The sequence below is a fragment of the Typha angustifolia genome, chromosome 2, assembly GCF_048772165.1.
Source record: "Typha angustifolia cultivar Huaian chromosome 2, ASM4877216v1, whole genome shotgun sequence".
NCBI lineage: Eukaryota > Viridiplantae > Streptophyta > Magnoliopsida > Poales > Typhaceae > Typha > Typha angustifolia.
In genome coordinates, this window is record NC_133240.1 from 7,716,607 (window position 1) to 7,731,959 (window position 15,353).

A 15,353-nucleotide genomic window follows, 5' to 3' on the forward strand; every position below is an offset into this window, starting at 1 on the left:
TTGCCTGCCTGGGAATTACATTCTTGTTGTTGTTTGTTCCTTTAACAGCTATTCTTTCTGATTATGCATATTTTAAGTCCATATCAGAAAACTGAATTTTTTTTCTTTTATCATGTTAGATCACAGTTCTTATAGCAGAAGACATTCTAAGTCTTCGTGCAACATGATACTATTCCTTGATTCATAAGAAGAGGGGAGAAAAAAAAGGGGAAGCCTGGTACTCGAAGAATGAATAAGATGATTGCATGTAAATTGGACATTTTATTATGCCTACTTGGGCTCTCTTTGGACCATCGCTTACGTAGTCTTAGTCTTATTGTTTGATGAGATGCACGTAAATCATCTGAAGGTGAGGGAGAGCTGGTAGATGCATTACTGATTTGCAAGAAGACCAATTTCTGATGCTATAATCGCCATGAAAGTTGTCACTGCTTCTTTTAATCAACAGAACACCGACAGGAAATACGTTCTGGTGGGTAGTCTGCTGCTAAATTGCTAATATTTATATCATCTCTTGGATCCACCACCTAACATATGATGCTCGTGCAGTGATGGCTACAAGATCTTGCTGCTAACAATTGGAGCATGACAGCTCGGAAAATGAAGAAGTGTAGGGCATCTAATTCACAGCGATCCTGAGAAGAAAGAAATGAACACGAGCTGTTCATGGTAATGGCTACAAGAAGCCCATTGCAGACCCAGACCCACATGGACAGCTCATGCAGTCTTGCTAATTGAGATGTTGCTGGTACTGAAGAATCCCGATTTTTGCATTATATAAGGTTTTCTTATGAAATCATTAAAGGTTTTTTTTTTTGGAACATTATGGCCTTGAATTATGAAGATGCCCAACCATCTCTTGTACTCAAGAAAAATTAAAGAATACAAATTGTTTGCAAAATTGGCTACAAGAATCACGCTGCAGACAAAGACCTGCATCGACAGCACATGGAAGCTTGGTTGCTGAGATTCTTGGTGTCTTGCGGTTCTGATTTCGGTTTATAAGTAGAGGGAGCCAAGCTTCGAATCTCACCATTCCATCTCTGTTTCACTCCTTGAGTTACCTTGATAGAAAAGAGTCCTTGCAACATTACGGCGCAAAGATGGGTTGCCACCTCCGATCTGCCAGCCTTCCCTCAAGTCCTAATCCCCTTGTACTCAAAGAGCTGCAGAAGCTAAAGGCTTGTGCAGCTTCCTCCTCAGCACCGCAGATGATGTGTGATGCGTTGAAAGGGGTCAGAGATTTGTATGTGCGCATTGAGGAGCTTTTCTGCTTGCCAAGCAACCAAAATATTGTCTCCCATCCACAGTGTAAGAAATGGCTGGAGGAGGAACTTGAAGTGTCTGTCAGATTCCTGGACCTCTGCGGGGCACTGCAGGATAACTTCGGTGCAATGAGGATATGCATCCAAGACCTCCAATGTGCTCTTCGAAGAGAAGCAGCTTCTGCAATTGAAAGCAAACTTCGAGCTTTCATTCGTCTCACAAAGAAGGGAAACAAGGATATTAAGAAGCAGACGCGTAATAAGTGTGGACCTATTTCGCTCATCAAAGACGACAATGATCTTTCAACAGTCGTTAGATTGTTGATAGAAGCAAGGGAGCTCATCGTCTCTATCCTCCAATCTGCTCTGTCCTTCTTGTCGACACGAATTGTCGAGCCGAAGACTAGCAAGTGGTCTCCTGTCTCAAAGATGTTTCACAAGCAGAAAGTGGCACGCAATGAGGAGCAAGAGGATGAGATCTTTGCGTTGTCTTCTTACTTCTGCAAGGATTTGGATGATGGAAGCCTACCAAAGGCCAAAAGCAATTGATGTCATTAGAGGTCAGCATTGGAGGTCTAGAGAGTGGAGTAGAATCCTTATTCAGGAGGCTGATCCAAACCAGAGTTGCTCTTCTGAATATCCTTAGCTCATAAAAAGATCTCATTACGCCTTATTCATCCAATATCCGATGATTGGAATCCATCTTTTATAGGATTCATCAATCGTTATGAGTTCTTCCAATTTTGTACGCAAATTTGATGTACCATATACCGTTGTAATTAATGTCAAACATTTGATTATATACAAGGGTCCTTCCCATTGTTGACTTGGTTTCCTACTAATACTCTTATGCGTTGTCTTTTGCTCGTCAGTTCCTAATGACTCGGGGAATAGCTTATGAAGTTATGATTAGATATCGATTATTGCTTGTAGAGATATTCCAGCTCCAAATCCTGTGACAGATTCACAATTATGTTCTGGATGATATTCCCGGTGATGATTACATTCCTCATAAGACTGCTCAATTTTGACACTATATGTTTATTTTAGCCTTGTGGTTTACTTCCTTTTCGCAGTTACATGAATGATTTCCGGGCAATGTGTTATTCTTTATTGAGCAACTTCTCATAATAATAGATATTATTTTGTTTAAATTCACAATTCATAGGTTTTAAAATTTTGAGGCCTCAATTGATCTTTATAGCTCTTTGCCTGCCAGTATTGTTTCATATTCGTTTATCTGCTTTAGTAAATTGATATGGAAAATTACGTTTTATATATATATTATATATTGGCATACCCATGAAAGTTAAATTAAAATTTGATCTCTTATTCTTTTTTGGATACATTACTCTCAAATAAGAGCATCTTTTTTTATATCACCTATTAAATGCTTCAAATTTTAACATATAATTATTGGAAAGTAATTAAGAGGGCATTCATGCAAAAACAATAGATTTTTAAGAGTACTCATGCAAATACGAAATTTGGAGGGATATATAAGAACATAAGGAGCTTTTGAGGAGTATACATGCAAGAAAATATAATATACATATGCTTTACTATATTTCCAAAATGCTTTGATTAAAGCCGCCGCATCATAAGCTTGTTGCAGCTGAAACATGAAGGTGACACTCTGTTCGTGGTAATGGCTACAAGAATCACGTTGAGCACCAACGCCCACATAGACATGAGAGAGAGAGAGAGAGAGAGAGAGAGAGAGAGAGAGAGAGAGAGAGATTCTTGGTGTCTCCTCGTCAATGAAGGCTTAGTTGGGTCTACCACCAGTCCATAATATGATCTCGTTTGGTGGATCATTGCAGCTAGTAGTTGAAGCATGACAACGTTAACAATGAATAAATGCACACGAGATGTTTGTGGTAGTGACTACAAGACCCACTTTTCACAAGATTCTCGGTGTCTCCTCATCTCAAAGGTTTCTTGATGGTTTATAAATAGAGAGGAGCTCATGGATCAAATGGAACAACCACTTCCTTCTCTTGCCCTTCAATTGTTTCAGACTAAAACAGTCTCTGTTACCTAGACCAAAAGATGGCTTGCCATATCCGATCCGTCAGCTTGCCGTCAAGATCTCACTCCGCCTATCTCAAGGTTGAAGAAGAGCTCCACAAGTTGAGGGCTTGCATGAATTCATCCCCCTTAACAGCCCAGATGATGTGCGATGGGCTCATGGGGCTCGGAGATTTGTACAGATGCATCGAGGAGTTTCTTCGCTTACCAAGCAATCAATCCCAGAAAAAGGAATTGGTAGAAGTGGAGCTGGAAGGCTCTATCAGATTGTTGGACCTTTGTGGTGGAATGAAGGATAACTTGGCTGCCATGAAAGAGCATGTTCAAGATATTAGATCAGCCTTGCGACGAGGAGATGCAGCTATTGAAAGCAAAGTACAAGCTTATATTCGATCAGGGAAGAAGGCAAACAAGGATATCAAGAAGCAGATATGTAGCAAGTCTGGAGCAAATTCTACCATCAAAGAAGACCAAGGTCTATCAAATGCAATTTGCCTATTGACAGAAGCAAGAGAGATCACTATCTCATTCCTCCAGACCATTTTGACATTCTTGTCCACAAGAATGGTGAAACCGAAGACTAGCAAGTGGTCTCTTATCTCAAGGACATTGCACAAGAGGAAAGTGACATGCGAGGAAGGAGAGGATGAGGATGATGCCTTGTTCTTTCCTTATTCCTTCAAGGATGATGAGGGGAAGATAGTGAAGGTGCAAAAGGAATTGCAGACATTGGAGGTCAGCATTGAAGGTCTAGAAAGGGGATTGGAATGTTTGTTCAGACGAATGATCCAAAGTCGAGTTTCTCTTCTAAACATCCTTAGCTCATAAAATTCCTTTAGATCTCCAATATCCAGTGATAGCCATCCAATTTTTTGAAGGATTGGTTCATCACCTTCGAAATTTTCCCATGTGCATAAGTTTGATATTGTATACTTTGTTGTTCTTCCTCAAATGATATATACTTAAGCTTGCATCAATGCAAAGTTTCGTGTCACTCTCAACTTGGATGATAATTTACCATGACTATATGCATTGTAATTAATAGTACAGAGAATGGCTTAATCATTGCCGTTAAGCTTGCGAAATAATACTTGATAATGTTTTTGTTGAAAACTACATAGTTAACTCTTAGAACCGCCTCACTTTATTTTTCCCCAATGATCTGTATAGGTAGGGGCATATCATTAGTTATGTTAATAAAGGACAGAACTGAGATCTATCCGAAGCATATTTTAGCTTAACGATTTATCCTCTTCGAGGGTTCTCTCAACCGTATGATTTGGTTAAGTAGTTTCTCAAAAAAATATACATGTATTCTTGAGTAGTCTCATTTTGTATCTATAACCCTTGTAATTCCTTATTCTCTTATCCTCAACGTCTCCTTACTGATAGTTATATACTTCGTTTTTTATTTTCTGGAAGTGCTTAATATTAGTTATTTGTTTAGAAATATATGTTCATAGATCTTTTTAGCTGCTCTAGTCTTTGATTTCTCTGAAAATTGGTATTCTTATTTTCTTATTGCACTCTGTTCCTTGGTCTGAAGAACATTGATTACTTTTTATGACACTAGAGGGTCTCCTTTATTACATGCTGACAAAGAGACAATTACGGACCTTAAATGAGGCATTAGATATAATAACTTTTGGATTAAGGTTTTATAGATCTAAAATGTCATTGATATTGACAGAGATTTCCCTAAAAGCATGGGTTGCGACCTAAGGTGGCATGAGGCGATTCAAAGGTATTGATGCATGCAGACTTCTGTTTTTCCACTGATGTCATCTTACATTCATCATACATGTATGAGTTTACTCATTTGATGACTTGAAGAAAAGCTGTCTACAGAGTACAGACCTGATTTTATTTTACTTTGCATGGAGTGATCCTTATTATAGATGTAGGGACAGTTTGAAGCATTGCTAGAGAAACTTCACGCTCCCTATGTGCATAGGACCAAAGAAGCAGCAGCATCTTTATGTTGCTTGTGATTCATCCTAAGAGGCTGTGGAGCAACATATGGGTCTTATGTGGGGGATCTTTGCTGCTAATAATTGAAACATGTATGATCACCTACGACGAAGAAGAGTCAGGAATCAATTCAATTCTTGAACTAAAGGAAAAGCAATGATCGCAATTTGTTTCAGGTAATGGGGATAAGTGGCCCATTGCAAAATCAGTGTGCTGAACTTATAATATTGAATGATGGAATTATTGACATGTTAAACTTACAATTTTCTCACATATATATACTTCCAACTAACTTATTCCTGAAAATTATTAATTCTTTGTTGGAATATCTCTCTGTTCACTCTTTTTTCGTAGTAGAGTTTTCATACCATGGTCTACTTGAGGGCTTCTGATTTGATCCCCGGATGTAATTCTGATAAATGAACAAAGAAGGAAAACAGACTGTTGACATTGTGAATTGACCTTGCTTGTCATATGTTTTTTGCTGCAATTTTTTTTTCCTTTGCAGTCATGCCTAATAGCTATCGGATTACAGTTCATATTTCAATATATGATAAGGCATCTAACTGAATTTGTTGGAAACCTTACAGGGTTTTGTCAACACTAGCAGGTATATGACCCTCGTGCAATTGACATCAATACATTAAAACTGCAGGTCTGATGACAGAACCAACCCCTGTAATATGGATCTGGCACCAGACAAGTTGCTACCTGCCTGGAAGAAACATAGCAAATTCCCCCCTGCAGGCTGATGACAACAAAAGTGAAGCTTAGTTGGCCAGATTCTACTTGTCTCTCCAGGCTGTTTTAGGTATCTGGTATATAAGTAAGGGGTTCTGAAAATCAAGGATCAATCCAAGATCATCATCCTTCTCTTTCTTGCCTTTCGATTGCCATTCAAGCTAGTGTCTTCATATCAAAGATGGCATCTTTTGCCGAATTTCCAGTTCAACCTCGCCATGTTCGATCATTCAGTGCACCTTTAGGATCTCATCCCCTTGCTCACACCATCAAAGAAGAGCTACAGAAGATGAAGAATTATATGGCTTTGTCCGCTCCGTCAGCGCTAACAACATGCGATGGGCTGAGAGGGCTAGGAGAACTATACAACTGCATAGATGAGCTTCTTCGCTTGCCTCACAACCGAGAAGCTCTCTGCCATCCACATCAAAGAAAATGGTTGGAAGAGGAGCTTGAGGTGTCTGTGAAGGTCTTGGATCTTTGTGGCATCATGCGAGATAGCTTTGCCAGAATAAAAGAGCAGGTTCAAGACCTTCAGTTGGCCCTTCGACGACGAGAGACAGATATCAAAATTAAGGTGAATTCTTACATTCGTTTTGGAAAGAAGGCCCAGAAGGATGTCAAGAATTGCTACAGATTACTGAAGCAAATGAATGGCACATCAGTTTCTTGTTCTACTTCTGATGATGATCTTACTAGAATTCTGAAAGAAGCAAAGGAAGTTACCATCTACACACTTCAATCAGTTATCGCCTCCTTCTCTGCTTCGAAAAGTTCCAAGGCTACTAGATGGTCTTTCGTCTCAAAGGTGACGAACAAGAGGAAGGTTGCCTGCGAGGGGGAGGACATGGATACTAATTACATGCGCAGCATAGATTTAGCATTTTGTTCTTGCAAAGATACTGATGATGGAAGGGTCCTGAAGGTCGAAAACCAATTGAAGACACTGGAGAGTATGCTAAACAATCTCGAGATGGGATTAGAATGCTTGTTCAGGAGACTGATTCAAAGCAGGGTCTCTCTTCTTAACATCCAAAGTTTATAAAGATTCCATGAGCCTCTCTACCCATTTAAACTCCATCATTAGCATCCACATTTTTATGGATTTGCTAATGGCTCTTTTACCATTATTTTGTACATGTGTCCAAATGTATATCTATTATTGAAGAAGAAGAAGAATCAAATACTCAGTTTTGAAGAGTTTTTACATAAATTTTAGTTTGTTTAAAGATCAAACTCCCATTTGCTTCTTTTCTTGATTGAAAGAAATGACTTCAGTGTAAGAATGTTACTGACCCTTCGCTCTGAAACACCTCAGTTGAAATCATTATTTAGATAAATTCTCGCTATTTATTGCCTACAGAATTCCTCACTTGTATTGTAGCAGAGCAAGTAGAAATAGAGTCAGACATACTCTAACTAAGGCAAGTAGATAATAAAACAATATTAATGATTTTTAGCTGCTTGAAAACTCAGTTAATTATCAGGAGACTCACTCTTCAAAGCTGCTCTAAATGTCCAATTATCGGTGCAGTAACTCGTATTAAGGTTAATTATCCTATGTTCCAAAAAATAGATTAAAAGTAGATAATTCACAGCAAAGAAGGTGATTCAAATTAGATAGATATTTTTCCAGTCTTAGGCGCAGGTGCAACATATAAGAAAATATGTGAATGCTTCCAATGAATCTATCTTATACATAAGCGAGATTAAAACCATAAAAGATCTCAACAAGAGGCTGATATCAATATCTAATCTGGCATTCCTTCACATGCATGCTGATCTAAGATTGGTAGAAGAAAATCTTAATCGCTGCCCAATTGCCAGTGTATCTAGTAAGTTAAGCCTGGGCCTGATAGTGGGAAAAGCCCAACGGGCTGTATTAAAGCTCCAATTACTGCTTCTCTGTTCTTAATAATCTTCAGCCCAGAACACAGATCATGAGTAGAACTCATAGACCTCACTCGACCTAACCTACTATTATATATATAGAGAGAGAGAGTTTTATAAAGCTTATTTGATCTAAGGATTGGGTTTGGGCCTGAAGTAATTAAAATTACATCGAATTGGGTTAGGTTTAGACCTTTTCAGTATAATCGAACTTAGAATTAGTCATGAGTCATGACCTAACCTAACCTGAGAATAGTGTGTTTGATTTTCCTATATATTGAGATTGATGTTTAATAATTTTTTTACCGAAACATTAATTCATATAATTTAAATATATTGTAGTTCGTTTCTTAGGAAGATTGACCTAGATATGTAATTTACATATCATGAGTACTAATTGCTTTGTTCAGCCTATAATTAGCGCTCGAGATTATTAAAAAGGATGAAAAAAATCTTTAGATCTAGATAGCCATCACTCAAGCATTTTTCTTGGTGAGAAATGCTCTATATACTCTGGGAAAATGAACTCGTTTATAATGTGAATTACATGTTGAACGACAACGCAGCACAAGAAGATATCCTATGAATTTCATTATTGAATTCATTACTTGTTCTATATGTTATATGTCTACGTTGATTTTATATTAGAGAGCTTTACATATATTTGCCAGTAGAAACTTTCAATATATCATAATTATTATTATGTTTTAAAAAAAATTAATTGTCACTAAAATCGTTTTGACAACTTTAGAATTGTCATTGCAGTAAGCTTTTTAAAGAAATATTCCTAACAATTTATTGTTAAAGTGAACAAACACATACAAATGACAAAATTAATTTTTGTGAAATCTAGAATATAGAATATTTATCAACAAATTTTGTCCGGGGTTAAAACTATTTAAAATAATTAGTACAAAAGAAAGATAATCTTTTTATCATGGATGGCCGTACCAACGGCACTTACCGTGTCGACACATGCCACACATCACCCCTCCTAGTAACTTCGCCATCGACTTTGTTGTCGAGCTCGCCGTCGCTTTTAGCCTTCGTTGTCGTTGCTCATCGTCATCGCTTGCCTTCACTGTCGTCGTCGCCATTTGCTTGTGTCAAACGCCCTAGCCACGGAGAGAGAGGGGAGGGGAGGTTATCGGTCACTCGATGCGAGCTTGAGCGAGCGACGACTGCGCAAGTGTTACCTTTTTCTCTCATTTTCTTATGGCATGACCGACGAGTCACCATGACACATGCCATGCTTATAGCACGACTATCGTTATTTTTTTTATTTTAATTTAAGTTTAATTTTACTTAAGATTAGTTAAATTTAACTACCATATATATATATATATATATTTTGAAAGAGTACTACTATCTCAGTGGTAATTATGCTATTTTGAAGAATAGTTTGATAATTATGGTATTTTGAAACTATTTAAGCACCCTTTTATCTGATCACTTTGTCAGAAATCTGCATAAAATGGTAAAAGTTTACTTTTTTAAATGTTTCCGTTCAGCTTAAGCAAAGATTCCAAATATCAATTATTGGTTAGTATATCCCTAACCTATGCGGACCACCAACCGCTAATAATAATAAAAAAAGACTGGCGTTTTACCTTTCCATCATTTAAGACCAACACAATCTCAACAGAAAGGTTCTCAAATGACACATTATGGGCGGAAGTAAGACCACTGTCACAAAAGCCAAAGTGTGTACATTAATAATGCTTTAATAATGCTTCCCTTCAACTCTACAGATGATCTCTATAGTTTACAATTCTATACATTGATTATTAAATCATACAATTGGAGTGCACTATGCACGTCTTCAGCACCAGCCGACGCCTTCCCAAAATAGGAATTTAACTTTGAAACTCCTGCCATTGGATCATGCATGTGCTCAGCATCCAAATTTAATGGTCCCATTATTCGTATAAAAGGAAATAAAAAAATAAGGGATGGACGAAAGAGAGAACAGTGAGCCCACAATTCCACATGCAGTTCTTCTATAGGAAATTTCTAAAAGCTGTGTCTCGACAACGACGTCTGACCTTTGTTCACCTATCAGATCTCTAAAGATGTCATTCATGTTTATCACCACCAAAAGTATCCTCTTTTTTTTTCTAAGATTTAAAAAGAATGAACTCAAGGGAAAGGAAAAAGGAAAAAAAAAATTATTATCACTGTTTAAACTGAGACTACTTTGTCTGACGTGGAATTAGAGTGACCAAAGCTTAAACCGCAAATGGTCTCCGGGGTTGGGCTGTCCCACTTGGCCGTTCTATGCCGCAGGTACTCCAAGTCCTTAACGCACTCCGGCTCTCTCATCTCGGCCACCTTTCGCCTTACCTTAGCCGCCTTCTGCCCCGCGATTTTATCGAACACCTTCTCCCACCCTTCCGCCCACTCCCCGCTCCCGTCGCAGAGATCCGCCGTCCCGTTCCGCGACTCGATCCATCCCCACCCGTCATCCATCTGACTCCCCACCTGCGCCGCGCATGAGCCCTTGCACACGGCCAGGCAAGGCCGGCACTTGGCCCCGCTGAGTGGGCCCCGGCTTCCCATGGACGCCACGGGCACGCCGTACAGACCGGGGGGGTAACTGTACTGGCGGTTACTCACCACGCAGAAGGGGAACGGGTGCTCGTAGGCGGTGACGTTAGCCGAGATCAGCTGGGCCTGGAAGGCTGCCTCCGAGTTGAGGTTGTTGTACCCCGCCAACGCCAGCCGCGGTATCAGCGATAGCCTGGCGAGGGCCACCACCGACGTGGCGCGGTCCCCGATCCCGAGCCGGTCGTTGAGGCCGCCGAACTTCGAGCCTCCGGGGACCACGTAAGCGCCCGGTCGGAACGCCTCCGGCATGAGCGGGCCGGACCAGTAACCGTCCACCCGTGTCCGCACGATCCAGTCGTACGACGCGCTGTTTCGAGATTCGTGCGATCTGATCATGTCGATGCACCCCTCCACCAAATTGAAGTATTGTAGCAATCCCTACCGAAATTAGCAAACTCAACAACTTCTAGAGAGGGAGAGAGGGAGAAAAAAATAGAGGGATAGAGCTAGAGAGAGAGACGGAGAAAAAAAAAATAGAGAGATAGAGCTAGATAGAGCTAGAGAGAGAGAGACAGAGAGAGAGAGAGTTTTAGCATACCTGGATGCCATTGGGGGAGTTGCTGGGAGTTAGAACACGGACTTGCGACTCCGTCTGCGGTATAGGATCCGGAGCAAAGATCCGAACCGCGGCGATCCGGGGAGCGTCCTTGAGGATCCCAAACTTGTACGAGTCCTCATCCAGAGGACTATGGAGAAACAAATCGGCGTTCGGATACTGCTTTAGTAAGTACCGCACGATGGATGAGCCCGTGAGCTCGAACCTCCTCGCACCTCCCACGAGGCAGATCGCTATCCGGGCCTTATCCAGATCCCGCTTCCCTATCCGTCTCTTATCCGCTTCCGACTCCGGAGAGGAGCTGGCCGAGCGGAGCCTACCGGATAGGAGAGATCGAATAGGCGAGAGGGCGAATCTCGAATTCGCGCTCGAATAAGATAACGCGAATAAGAGGAAGAATAGGAGCGGGAATAGGACGATAGCGTAATACCGCCATCCCATCCACTTCTTCGAGACGCCGTTACGTGTCGAGAAGCTCATCGTGTCATCTCGTTCTGGATTCCGCCATGGATGGAAGATTTAGAGTTGAGCCGAGGAGATTATTAGGGTTTTGAAGGAGATGGATCGAGGCGAAGAAGAACGATGGGGATTTCAGATGCGAACGCTATAAATAATGTATATCGCTGTATTTAACTTTTAATAAGTACGTCCAGGCGCTGAGGAAACTGGCGGTGCGGAATTAAAGGACGGTTTTCTCCTCGGGGGAGGTGGGAATTGGGGATTTCTAGGGAGTATAACGGTAAATGGTCTTTTAGTGGAGTGCGGGTTCGAGACTGCATGGTTTCCGTGTGTTGGAGAATCGCGTCTCAGAGTGCGGCTGCGTGACACGTGTTAGCTCACCTGCGAATTTTTAAATTGGGTGCGGACCGAAATGAATAAAACGTGGGTTGGACGAACTTGAACCGACTCGTTTTTACCCGGAATATTAATGACGAGATTATCTCCATACTGGGTTATCAAACTATTAACGTATTTATATAACTTTCTCCTTTTTGCAAGAAAACTCTCTATTTACTTTGCATGCCCTTCTGCCGTTCCTACTATCTCCGTACCTACACTTCAAAAGATCTATTATTTTTCCAGGAATACAAACTACACACGTCAAACCATCAACAAATCCAAGGATAAAAATATCTTTAACTAATTAATGGTGTATGGAAAACCCATATAGGATTCATTAGGTTTGGACCTAACTGGGACCCACACAGTGGAGCAACGTCAAACAGATGATCAAGTAGGAATTCCTACAGTTTGGGTTGTAGATGAGCAGTTAAAGAGCTGGCTATTTATTGGTTGGCTAGTGGCTACCTATCAATGGCTATACGCGACAGGCAATACAACAATGACATTCAGCTTCCCGATTATCTTTCTTTTCCCACTTGTTATTGCCTATTATCTTTGTTTCCCCAGCAGGAGTCCCACTTGCCATTATCTCTTTAAACTAATCACTTTTCTTTTTCTTCAAAGTTTCATGGTACAGTCTTAAATATATGTAAATATAATTGTACGAGGAGTTTTTGACCAGACTATTATTATAGAAAATTATCAAACTATTACATGATTTAATTTTCTTAACTATTTTTTTTATATATATAAATCACTCTAAGTTCTCTCAAACAAAGGTTTATATATAAAGTAACTCTTTTTCTTAAACATCAATAAAGTAAATTGCTCAGTGGCTCACAAGAATTGTTGTTTAGCTGATAACCTTCTGTGGAGGATATTTTGAGGCATTACAAGTAAATACAAGATAAAATGTAATAAATATTTATATGATAGAGTTTAAATAATAATAAAAGCAAAATGTGAGATATTTTTGAGGTTTTCTAAACAAATAAATTTTAGGAGTTGCATTCAAATTCTTATGAAATGTTTTTATTTATTTATTTAGACGGAGGATAACATATAGTACTCATAGCAGAAACGGCTCCATGTGATGACAAAACAAAGCTGATTCAATGGGGCCTGTGTGTATTATTATCGGCCTTGTAGCAGATAAGAATGAGTTGTCTTTTGGGCATAAAATGCAACTTGATCACAGAGACAGTTGTAGCACATTGGCCATAGATTTCATATCGTTTTGAGTTCTTCTGGATCTAGTGAGAAGTAGACAAGTAGTTTCTCCAAATCAAATTGGATTTTCTTAATATAAGTAACAAGTAAAAGGACAAACGAGTCTTTCCGTGGTTGAACATCCTTCTTGTATTTAGACAAGTAAAAAAATCTAGTACGATCGTAGTCTTCAATATCATATATACTATGAAATGCAGGAGGAGTAAGCAAACAGCTTGTCAAGCACCTAACAATTGTTGAAATCCTTTCCCTACAACCACCAACCTTTGTGATCAAACATGCCTTCTTATATACTTTCTGCTTCTCTTTTGGCCCAATGAGATGTTTCAGTTTCATCAAGAGGTTGGTGAAACAGTCATAGAAAATGCTTATCTATGGTCTGTAGATAAAATTGTCTTTCTGATACACCCCAGGATTGTGTCTATCTGTCATGAGAAATAAGACAAGAGTATCAGTTTAATGTCAAACAAATAAATCCAGAGGAAGTTGTAGATGATTACGTAAGGAAATAACAATCTAGCAAAGTGGATATCAGGACCGGAACAGGAACCGTGATTCCATTTGCATCTTACTCTTCCTGTCTGGACAAGGTAATCGCCTGAGACAAGAAAAAGAAAATCCCAGAAAAGCTCCAAAAGACAAGAAAACGATATCATTCTCATTTCTAACCACATGCAGATGAATCGACTTCTTGCTCCCAAGAAATGTACGAAAAAATTGTGTTCTCTTTCGTGATGTTTCAATCAACATCTGAGGTTGAAGTTTCATAATAGTCTGTATTATTTTGTGGTTGCTGATTCTTCAGGACATCTAATTTCAAGGCTAATCTATGATATGCTGATTTGTGTGTTTCAACTTTCAACTGACCAATTCCTACACAAGCATTTTTTAAACTACTGACTTGACTTTCCAACATCAGATCTGAATCAAAATACCAGGACTTTGCAAAAACATAAGTAAAAGAAAAGATATTACAACACGCGATGGACATGCTGGTGGACTATTATAATCCAAAATACAGCACTCTACAAGGAGAATGAGATTTCTGGAACTCAAACTACTCCTGCAATTTGCTGAATTGCCTTTGAAACTGAGCTTCTATGTTTTAGAGTAGAAGCACCAACAGATGCTCTTTGATGATTTAAACATCCTTCCAGTTCGCAAAAAAGAATGTGACGAAAGATTTTATCTATAAACAGGAGTGAATGATATACAAAACCTTTAATCTGAGAGAATCTTTTCCAACTCAAGATCCTCAGGTCTCACAAATAGACCACAATCCAAGTCTAATACTCTGATCCATTTCTGTTGACTTCCTATAGAGTCCCATCCTCGGCATAATACAAGTTGCGGAGCTCAAACAGTCATGAGTGTAGTTGTTATACAGGAATACTATTACCTAGATTGTCTTTGGTCCTTTTCCACCTTCATTGAGGGTTTTCCATTGAACTCCCCCAATAAATTCTCTGTGGTAAGTCAAATTCCTCCCATCAATTCATTTTGAGCTCTTGGTACTACTGTCCTATTGTACCTAAAACATCTACTGAGGAAGTGCAGTCGTCATGAGTAAAGTGCAGTCATCGTACTCACGGTGAAACAGAAGACATTCCTTCAACCAGCTAAAGATTCAGGCATTCAGCAATATTATAATTGTTGTTAGTCACAAATGCATCAGTTCCAACAGATACCAAAAGACAAAAACAAAAACAAAAACAAGAAAAAAGAGAAACTAAAGAAAAGAAAAGCAAAAGAATTGAGAGCAAACATAAAAGACAATAATGAGAATGGATCCAACTCCTTGCTGGCTAAAGTTTCTGACTTTCTTAAAGATGGAAACAGGAAACATCAGTTTCACGGACTGCAACAGTCTTCAACTAGAAAAGTCACAGCAAGAGAAAAGAAGATTCAAGCTGTATAAAAAAGTATACCAACTCAAGTCTTGTAAGACAGATGCAAGAGGCAGCCAAAGATTATACAAGCTAGTAGTTAGAGTTGTTCCCTAAGCATCTTTACATAGACAACAAGTTCCTTTTTATACTATATCTAGCAGAGAAGGAAGCATAAGAGCTTAATTACACACTTGGAAGATAAAACAGCAAAACAAGAACTGTATTTCACTATTTCTACAAATCGCAAATATGAGGAGGTATGCAAGCCACTAATCCCTTCGAAGGAAATGTCATTTACACTAAGTTGGATGAACAGAAATGGTGGCATAA

General features: G+C 39.3%; 3 protein-coding genes across 3 annotated transcripts; 2 read left to right on the top strand and 1 right to left on the bottom strand.

The window, feature by feature from the left end:
• Window positions 1–3,072: 3,072 nt before the first annotated feature.
• On the top strand, window positions 3,073–4,267 carry LOC140775555 (uncharacterized). The gene has a single exon (XM_073118933.1). The coding sequence runs from the start codon at window positions 3,318–3,320 to the stop codon at window positions 4,122–4,124; it is 807 nt and encodes a 268-aa protein (XP_072975034.1). The 5' UTR covers window positions 3,073–3,317; the 3' UTR covers window positions 4,125–4,267.
• A 1,591-nt stretch (window positions 4,268–5,858) lies between these two features.
• Window positions 5,859–7,193, top strand: LOC140775497 (uncharacterized). Its single transcript, XM_073118843.1, has one exon. The coding sequence runs from the start codon at window positions 6,190–6,192 to the stop codon at window positions 7,051–7,053; it is 864 nt and encodes a 287-aa protein (XP_072974944.1). The 5' UTR covers window positions 5,859–6,189; the 3' UTR covers window positions 7,054–7,193.
• A 2,392-nt stretch (window positions 7,194–9,585) lies between these two features.
• LOC140774940 (uncharacterized) lies at window positions 9,586–11,692 on the bottom strand. Its single transcript, XM_073118137.1, has 2 exons — window positions 11,044–11,692; window positions 9,586–10,883 (listed from the first exon to the last, which is right to left on the bottom strand). The coding sequence occupies exons 1-2, from the start codon at window positions 11,539–11,541 to the stop codon at window positions 10,080–10,082; spliced, it is 1,302 nt and encodes a 433-aa protein (XP_072974238.1). The 5' UTR covers window positions 11,542–11,692; the 3' UTR covers window positions 9,586–10,079.
• Window positions 11,693–15,353: the final 3,661 nt, after the last annotated feature.

Excerpts from the sequence above, each read along its gene's own strand:
- LOC140775555 (XM_073118933.1), top strand. The coding sequence starts at position 3,318 with ATGGCTTGCCATATCCGATCCGTCAGCTTGCCGTCAAGATCTCACTCC.
- LOC140775497 (XM_073118843.1), top strand. The coding sequence starts at position 6,190 with ATGGCATCTTTTGCCGAATTTCCAGTTCAACCTCGCCATGTTCGATCA.
- LOC140774940 (XM_073118137.1), bottom strand. The coding sequence starts at position 11,541 with ATGAGCTTCTCGACACGTAACGGCGTCTCGAAGAAGTGGATGGGATGG. Across the intron at positions 10,884-11,043 it reads ACTCCCCCAATGGCATCCAG|GGATTGCTACAATACTTCAA; the intron begins GTATGCTAAAAC and ends TAATTTCGGTAG.